The sequence below is a fragment of the Mya arenaria genome, chromosome 4 (genome assembly GCF_026914265.1).
Source record: "Mya arenaria isolate MELC-2E11 chromosome 4, ASM2691426v1".
Taxonomy (NCBI): domain Eukaryota; kingdom Metazoa; phylum Mollusca; class Bivalvia; order Myida; family Myidae; genus Mya; species Mya arenaria.
The window spans coordinates 31,301,036-31,310,736 of record NC_069125.1 but is presented as its reverse complement, the minus strand read 5'-3'; the positions used below and the strand labels follow the sequence as shown (position 1 = coordinate 31,310,736).

The 9,701-nt window shown below is 35.0% G+C and overlaps 1 protein-coding gene across 2 annotated transcripts; it reads right to left on the bottom strand.

Annotated features, from left to right (window-relative positions):
• Positions 1-1,019: 1,019 nt before the first annotated feature.
• Positions 1,020-8,470, bottom strand: LOC128231382 (kelch domain-containing protein 8B-like). Of its 2 annotated transcripts, none has more exons than XM_052944139.1 (7): positions 8,401-8,470; positions 6,558-6,807; positions 6,106-6,258; positions 5,359-5,523; positions 4,812-5,018; positions 4,351-4,443; positions 1,020-3,602 (listed from the first exon to the last, which is right to left on the bottom strand). In XM_052944139.1, exons 2-7 carry the CDS (start codon positions 6,784-6,786, stop codon positions 3,346-3,348), a joined length of 1,104 nt encoding a protein of 367 aa, XP_052800099.1. In that variant the 5' UTR covers positions 6,787-6,807; positions 8,401-8,470; the 3' UTR covers positions 1,020-3,345. The 2 variants fall into 2 exon arrangements, with proteins under 2 accessions (XP_052800099.1, XP_052800100.1); XM_052944140.1 differs by having other exon boundaries at positions 8,405-8,468.
• Between the last annotated feature and the right edge of the window lie 1,231 nt (positions 8,471-9,701).

The following is a 9,701-nucleotide window of genomic DNA, read 5'->3' as shown; positions in this document are numbered from 1 at the left end:
GGTCTTAGTGCCTTCTCAGCTCCATAATTCTATTTTACTTGAAGGATTGAAATTAATCTCGCTCATATGTTCTATCATAACAAGTTTAATGCAGAGCTCACAGGTTGTCGTCAGTGTTTGTCCATGCTCCATAAACCTTTAACCGCTTGAAGGATTTTCAATTTCGTATTTCTGCTACTTCAGAGTTCAGTTCAGGATTAAGGTTGGAGAGCTACATTAAGCTCGTCTTTTTTTGGAAGAAAATCGATGTATTGTCATAGCCTATTGTCGTCTTTGTGCAAGAACTTGTGACTTAAATCAAAAACTGTTAAATGTTACAGATTTTTAAAAGAAACGTGATACATATGTTGTCAGAGACAAAATGCACCTGTTTAGCAAGGCTCATAATTCTGGCTTTAATAGTTGTCAAGTTATGCGTCTTGTTTGGCTAACGAAAAAACAGACAGGCATTGGTACGCACTCCATGGCACTCTTATTGTGTCAATATATTATCTATTGGTAAAAAGGATTGAATGTTCACATATGACCACTAGCCCAACATCAAGCTTTGGGTCTAACAGTTAAAAGCCATGTTTGTGTCTTTACCCGTTAAAGGTTAGCCTAAGGTTGACCAGTGCAAGACCCCATTATAAATTGATTTTGAGATCATTCTAAAAAAGTCAAGGTCAACATTTTCCCCAAAACATGTAATTAGTGATGGGACGGAGCTGGATCATAAAGCTTGTTTTTCCGTGACCAGTAGATGATACCCATTGATCATGCGGTCAAAGGTCAAGGTCATTTTAGGAAAATCAGGTTATGGCAACCAGAGAATTGTAGAACTTCTGATTCACTACGAAATTTACTACAAAATGGCTTTTTAAGCTACCCATTTCAGGAAAGCTGGAATCCCGTTATCATTGTTATGATCAAGGAGCTGAACAATCCAGGCGAAACTATGCACATCAGAGTAATTTGAAGCAACAGGCAGTATTCACGTAAAAGACTATTAAAGTCGTATGATCTGTTTTTAAGAAGGCATAACGTAAAAACATCTTTTTGAAATATACATTTTATTGCAAATAAATATAAGGCAAAAGATAAAAGGTTAATTATATCATTTGTAATCAAAATAAAGGTTTCTGCACTGAACCGAAATAAAATTGAGCAGGTAATGTGTATTGACAAATGATTGGTGTATAATACATGGTTCTTTATATCTACCACAATACTTGAGTATAATTACACATTTCCTACAATTTGTTCATGGTTCTAAGACATTAAACATGATTTGTACATGATTCCTAATGTGAAATATGGAAAATCAGAAATAAACAGTTGGTATGGAACATAACAATGATATATTTGCCTCCAACTAATTGAAACAATTCTATTTATCTAAATGTATATGGCAGTCTCTATTTCTAGTAGCAGTATAAAAAATAAGATAAAACGTTGAATGGCACAATGAATGCATATGTGTGTGTATGTCTTTTCTATTTGTGTAATAAAAATAGTATTGCAAGAAAAGCACAATGTTTTCATCAAGATGTCTAATCAGTTTAAAACCACAGCTCAATTATTCTGTATGTAGTTGGGGCTATTCCATTTAAACATATTAACCCAGGGGGGAGGCACTTATAAATTATACCATCAGACTACAGAAGCAAATTTACCCTTCTGGGGTCCAAATAAGCGAAAAAAGACGCCCACCCATACACTAAAAAAATAATTGCATCCCCCCCCCCCCCCCCCCCCCCGGGTTATGTGTTTTACTGGAATAGCCCTTATGAAAACTAAAAATAAAAACTGAGAATTGGCTTAATGGGCTTAAAAACATTGATGTTAAGTAAAAAAAATTGCACCTAAATTTAAAAGAAAAAGCTCGAAACAAGGCACAAAGCAACATTCAGAAAAAACACAAAATCAGATTCTTCACAATAACATGTAGATTTGTATGCAATAACAAATTGAACAACTACACACCTACACTTGGCACAAGATTACTTTTCATTTCAATACACATTTATTATAAGAATCCAAACAACTAATTTCATATACACAAGTTACATTGGTACAGATACAAGTGCTTCTATCAACATAAACTTTACTAGTACTGAGTTTTACTGTAGGTTAGTGTTGGAAATTGGTTCCAGTTTGACAATCAATATTCGGTTCTACTCAATTATCGATAATACAATTGGTTTTTGACAATACGGTGCCTTACTTTTTTCTTGTTCAATAACTCATAATCCTTGACAATGCTTATGGTATGTGTATGTTTGAATGTATTAGGTGTTGTTGCTTTCGGCCATATTGTTTACGATAACATCTGAACACTTCCTAATGTATAAATGAAATGAAGTTGAAAATTGGCGGAAATTAACCGAACACAAATAACGAGAGAAAAGAAGAAAAACAACTCGCTGGTTGAACCGATGATTGAATATGTCAAAATACAATCGATTGTCGCCGATTTAAGGCCCAACCAATCAATTTTCAACTATAATCCATCATAGGAACTTCACTACTGTAGGTAATATGCTAGAATGGATAAAATGCAGGGGAAAATAATGAGTATATTCGGGTAAAAAATCTAAAAATTATGTTTGGTACACTACACAGAGAAAAAAATGAATCTGAAACAAATTTTCATGTCCATCAATATTATCTATTGGATGCAGGCAATAACTTTAATCATAAATACTATGAGGAGAATAAGTTTGTACTATCAATCCTAAAATAACGTTAGGTATAAAAAATATGTATTCTAAGGAATTGTTCTGTCTGTTTGCTTCCCCGAGATGGAAATACCGGTAGCTGCAAATAAGGATTCCAAACAACGTTTACTCTTCATTGACCTGACCTCATTTTCTCAAAATTTTCTTAAGAAAATTTAACAAGCTTAAGTGTATTATGTTTACAGTGTATTCACTTAAACTTGGTTCTACGAAAAAAAATGTTTATCGTGAAAAAAATAAAGATAATTTTCTTTAGAAGTCTCAAAACTTTTTAAAAAGAGAATAGAAGCTATACCAAAAAAAAATAGTGTGCTTAATTGTATTTTTTTTAAAGGAAATAACCATTGTTTGTGAAATTTAAGCAAGGCACTATTTATTAAATTGACCAAGAAAAAAGACTGTTCTATATATTTTTCAGATAAATAATAGCAAACTCTTAAACATTCCCATCCTTTCAATAAAACCTTCAAACAAACAACCTTAGGCATAAAATATAGCTTGGCTTCAGACCATGTGTCACAAGGTCAAATTTAGGTACATGTACTATCTTAACACTAAAAATGCTTGTGTAATTTAAATAATTTTAATATCCTATTTAAGCACCACTCTAATTTAATCACAGTGTTCATCTATTTTTCTTCTTATTCCCAGCTTTTCCTGCTGCTCTTTTACCCGACTCCTCCTCCCCTTCTTCCAAATAGGAGATTTTTTCTGCACAATTTGTGGGTCCTTGGGGGGAAAGGCCTCCAAAAATGTAGAGTTTCCCACCATGTTGAATAAAGGCACAAGAGCAGTGGGCTAGCGGCATGGGTGGAGCGGTTGACCACTCATCTTCAACGACATCGTAGAGTTCAACAACATCCATGGGCGCCCCCTTGTTTCCTGGTAAATAGATTATAGCGATATGAAAATATTTTTGTTATTTCTCAGTTCTTAAATTTAGAAATGAACATATGAACGATCGAAGTAGGTTACAGACATTAAATGTTATTTTTTGGGAGTAATATAAGAAGAATTATAGTAACTACATTACAACAAACTTATGGTTAAGAATCAGAAACTAAACTGGCAAACTCTCACAAGATACGTCCATCGAAATGATGTTGGCCATAAGCCTGAAGTGACAGGAGAATTGGCTGGTTATCGAAATATATTCTCACAAACACATATTGTCTAATAATTGACCAAGTTTAATGAATATCAAATTAAAGCTTTTCAAGTTAGTACGCATGAAACATAAAGATTGTGTAATTTATGCAATTATGCAATCAAGGGCCATAACTCTGAAGTGACTTCGGCAACATTGTTTGTTATTGAGATATTCTGCCAATACACATATTGTCCAAGTTTAGTGCTGATCTGAAAAAAGCTTCGCTAACAAAAACAACAAAGTTGTGTAGTTTAAGTCATTCAAGGTTCCCCATATGAATCCATAATACCATGTCTTATGACCAGCATATAAAAATGACAGACTTGCAAGTACAAGTCCAAATGTTCAATAAATCTGAAGCACAAACAACGAAATAAAAAATACTTAAGTGTTTCAACCTAATAGATGTACAGCTTAAATCTAAATTATATCCTATATCTGCATTTGAATGTACATGTATTTGCGAGTTGTTGCCCTTACCTAGACCACCAGCGCAGACAACTTTCCCGGCTATGACTGTAATGGCAAAGTCCCCACGTCTGGTTGGTAAACTCTTCCCTATTTTCCACTCCTCTGAATTACAGATACAAGTTCTAATCTTAATTTATATAAATGTGATGTAACTTGATATGATAGAAATAAATAGTTATGTAAGACTAATGATAATTGATCTGATGCTGACCACCCTGATATAAAAAATAAATAAAAATAACCACTGGAGAGATTTACGAGTCACATAATTGGGATATTTTATATTCTTTTGTTTAACAAAGAATGAAATTATTGAGGGTTGTTGCATCCTGATTTAGGCATTATAGCAATTGTAATTATGTTTCTCTAATATCACAAAATAACTATTAAAACACAAAATATCTAAATATAATATATTCACTACTATCCTGTAGCATTTTATTAACGTAATTCAGAGAAGAAAATAATACCTTTTTCTAAATCAAACACTTCACAAGCATCTGAGAATCCCTTATTTCCAGGCTGTATGAGACCTCCAATGCTAAAGATGTGTTTGTCTGTGGCTGCGTACATGGCAAATACACGCTTGGAAGGGACAGGGGGCAGTTGACGCCACTTCTCAGTCTGAAAGTCGAACACTTCTAATGCCAGACACGGATCTTTGCCAACTCTTCCACCTGAAATGGTCATAGACATTTAAAGTACTTACACGAAAGGGTGAAAAAATTTAAATTTACAACTTTTCCTTGATTTTGTGAAACTTGGTCTTTGTTTTTTATTACAAGTTGGACTGACTTCCATTCAATTTTTGAGTTATTAACAGCCACATTTGTATTGACCTGAAGAACATTGTTAGAACAAGAACGCCGCTGAATATTAAATATGCAGAGCAGTAATGATTTGAAAATTAACAAAGATATCGTTAATCTTGTTGTTAACTTTTAAACAAAGTTCTGAACAATCGGGCCATTATTTTTATTTGGCCTAACCTGAAAACACACCAAGTTTCCCACTCACCTATCACATAGAGTTTGTCATCAATGAGGAAAGAGGAGGTTGCGTATCTTGCTGTAGGCATGGGAGGCATGCCTTTCCACTTGTTCTCTTCAACGTTGATGGCGCTGACGGCATCGAAAGGGTTGGTGTCGGCACCATTCCCGCCCACTGCTAATACTTTGCCATCTTAAATGAGAATAATGATTACAATTATAATAACTAAAAAGAATTTTCTTATATATTTATACATCGATCAAATTGTACATAATGGGGCCATCGTATCATCAATCATATTGTATGAAAATAAAATAAAATCCTTTATTCCTACTAGTTACGACGTATTATTTGAGACAAATAACCTGGTTGGAAATATTACCTTACACTTTTTTAGATTTTCTAGTTAAATTTTGTTTCTTTCAGACATATGCTTAATACAATTGAATAACCAGATATAACAAAGGTCCCATTTGTTAGGAAAATGACAGCAAGGAAAATGAATTCCACAATTAAATAGTCTGGACAAAACAAACTTGAGAAATTATCAACATTTGTAAAACCATCAGTGTCGGGAAAGTGCCCATAGATTTCATATTTTGAGATGGATCAGATAAAGGATTAGATCCTAAAGATGTTCTGTGTAATGTCTGATAGAGGAATGAAATTAATCAAAATTGATCAAACTGAGTGGCATCGATATTTGATACATATACATCTAATACAACCCAAGTGAAGGGCTTGTAGATTTATTCACTGCAAGTTGTAAATCACCTCTGAGGACTGTGGAGATACCAAGACGTCCTGAAGGTAGGCTCTCCATCTCTGTCCACTTCTTGTCTTTAATGTTGTAGCACTCAACAGCACTCACTGGTTGCTGGGCATCCCCCACACCCCCAATAACAATGATCTGATCCCCAACAACACCTGAATGCAGAAATATCATTGTTGTCACATACTCAATACATACCAGTAACCATGGTTAGATGGTTTTTTTTTCCGATTATGTCATTAATGAATCAAATTATGTTTGATGCACCACTTAAATGCATTGATATGTTGTATAAAAAAGAGCCAATTTCTCTAATCACTTTTTTTCACGTTTATTAAAAAATCATTTTTAAGCAGATGAATTTGCATCAGGCTTTATTTTTTTCATTTATTTTTTAAGGGAAGCAGAATAAAAGAACCATGAACTTCGAATAATTTAACTCAACACTTCCTACCAACTGCTGGAGCTGCCCTCTTCGTTGGCATGTTCTGGAGTGAGGTCCACTTGTTCTTGTTAACATCATAAACCTCGAAACTGTCCACAGGCTGACCCATCTGATCGCATCCACCAACCACATAGATTTGATTCCCAATGATCACTGGGCTGGAGAATACCCTGGGGTAGACCATCTTCCTCAGAGATTCAGTTTTGAATATACCACCAGGAGCTGCATTCGATGCCATGCTAGACTTTTTTTCTTAAATCTGAAAGGTATTTTGTATAAAATTTACTGACATGTGGCAAATTATTATTTTTTAAACTGCCAACCATCTTTCCTGGCATTGAAATTTGAAAAAAAAAATTGCAATAATAACATTTACAATTAATAACTATGTTTCTTCATTGAAGTAAGCAGAAAGCATTTAAAAACATAATTTTAGCACTCAGCATGTATGTGTGCAATTGACAAATATGATACTTTTCAGATCTTGCAACCTAGGACATCTCATGAATAAACACTACTTTTTTCCAGTGGTTTCTTTGGTTGCTTCTAAAGAAACAGCAAAATGAAACACAGACATGCTCATGAAATATTTCTGGAGACCTTTCCAGGTGATTCTAGACATTTTTGAGCAGATTTCCAGGGGATATTTGATCCCCATCTTAAAAAATCCAGGGGGGTTTTCCCTCCCACTGGGGAATATGGCATGTATGGGAACAGATAGTAGAAGCGACAAGAGGGGTGAATTACCAGATATCTTACTTCTAGTGGTTAAGCATCGGCCTACGGAGCGGGAGGTCGTGGGTTCAATCACTTGCCCCGTCATACCAAAACATGTTAAAAGTTGGTACAAGTAGCTCCCTTGCCTGGCGCTCGGCATTTAAAGGGGTCTGCTTGGAAATGTGGTGTACTCAGTACTGATTTAACCCAGGAAATTTGTACCCCATGTATCGGTGCTTTACACTGAGCACGTAAAAGAACCAAGGGGTCTCTTTGAAAAAGAGCTAGGGTATGCACCCGGATTTCCTTGTATCCCACCACTGTCTCTTCAGCGTGCTGTCCCTTCAGCAAAAACAAAGGACCCCGATGGAAATAAGTGCTTGCACTTTCACAGGTTATGCTTGAACGCAAGGTCTAAAGAAATAGATACATAATAGATCCCTTTGATCAATAACTTGCCCAATACTAGGAGAAACATTCCTAGGTTAAACCGATACTGAATTCTCAAACTTTTCCAGTACTGCACCCTAAAGCTGAGCGCCAGACAAGGGAGGAAATCGTACCATTTATGAATGCTACTGCCAGAATTTGAACCAATGAACTACTGCACCACAAGTGGACGCTGGCGTTAAAAGTAAAAGGCAGGAATGCCTGGATCGGCCTTAAAGGTTAATAGGGGAAGAGTGTAGTGTGTTTGGGTAAGAACCAGCCGCCGGGTTAGCTCAGGTGGTTAGAGTGCTGTGCTAGTGTTCCAGCGTTCATGGGTTTGAGCCCAACACCGGACACACTTTTCTTCCCAGGTTTACTTAATAAATATAACTGGGCATCAGGATATGTAGTCCACTGCGGCTTATTACATCCTGTTGATTTATTATGTATATTTTTTAAAATAACTCGATTAAACTGGCATTTAAAATTTATCTTCATTGTCTGCTGGTGATTTACTTGGAGAAATGGTGACATAGTAATAGCCAATTTATCCGAAATAGGTTCTATATCCGGAATATTTTTTGTTTAGTCTGGTGTTTGTAAATAATACAAATTATTTGAAGTTTAAATGTATATGGTAGTATGTTAATATAACATTATTAATGAACTGGAATGTTCACGCTCATATGTATTAAAACCACTTTACCTACATGTAAATGATGTGTATTTTTATTTTGTTGACATGAATTCCAGGAAGTTGGAAAACTGAGGCAGACAACACTTCTGAGTCAAAAACAGCATATCCACTACTCAATGATGTCCCTTGACGAACGTGATTTGATAAAAATAATTAGGTCTATTTGAATTGTGATTAATTACATTGATCTTTTTCATCCACAAGTGTCAATTATGATACATTAACATTAATATATTACCATTCTGTCCAAGTTATGCTGATTAATTCCATTTTATAAAACTTCAAATTGTGTGTATATCGTACCGGTGTCGGGTCAACTCGGCCCATTTACCTTTTCGGCCTGGTCCAAATCGGTCTACTTTTAAAAGGAAAGCGTGTCTATGGTATTAAGTTGTTCACACCTAAGTTGGCGCAATTATTTAGAGTCGTGCAAGTGTGAAAGTGTTTAAATAAACGCCGACAACACCTTTGATAACTGAAAATTTCAAAGGATGTTAATGATGTTTTTAAACTAATTATTTTACCTAATTACTGAACGGTTTGTAACACACTTTTGATATTGAAAATATATTGAATCAAAAAGGGAAGTGAGTAAAAAAAGGGGAGCAATGTATAAGGTGTTTCAAAAAGGCTATGAACTTGCGGAATAGGTAAGAAGTTTTGAATTTGCATGAACATAATTATATTAAGAACTATATGTATTCAGATTATATATGATTATAATAAACTTAACTTATATGATCTGTTCATGAACAAGACCATTTCTAAGTAACTTTTAGTAATGTGTTACTTTAATTGGAGTGTCACTAACATTTATGTATTAGCACGTGTCAGGATGTCATTTCATTATTGATACCGCAACTTGTCAAAGAAAAAGGGACAAGGACGCCAAAAAATGCATGTCTCACATGTTTATACTGTGGTCAATTTTATATTTCAATTTAGTTTTAATAATAATGATGATATGATACATGCATGAAATGATAGTTTTCAGGGATCTCCCAAGACGAGTACAGGCAGGCGTCCAAGACAGGCGGGGAGTTGCCGTTTGTTTGCCGGCCTTGTCTGGAGAAGCAATTACTCGAAAAGAACCCACAGATGCCCGCTCTCGAGCTGAGCCAAGTAGTTGTAAGAGGATCCCAGCAAACAGAGATGCCGACCTTGGATATCAGCATCATGGTAGCGGTAAGTACTTTTTGTTAGTAGTGTAGGACTATGTACGCCGGCGCAATAAGGTAAGTTATCAATAAATGTTAACTATAGTTTAAATTTAATTGCATTATTTATACAATTACAATATTACATGATAC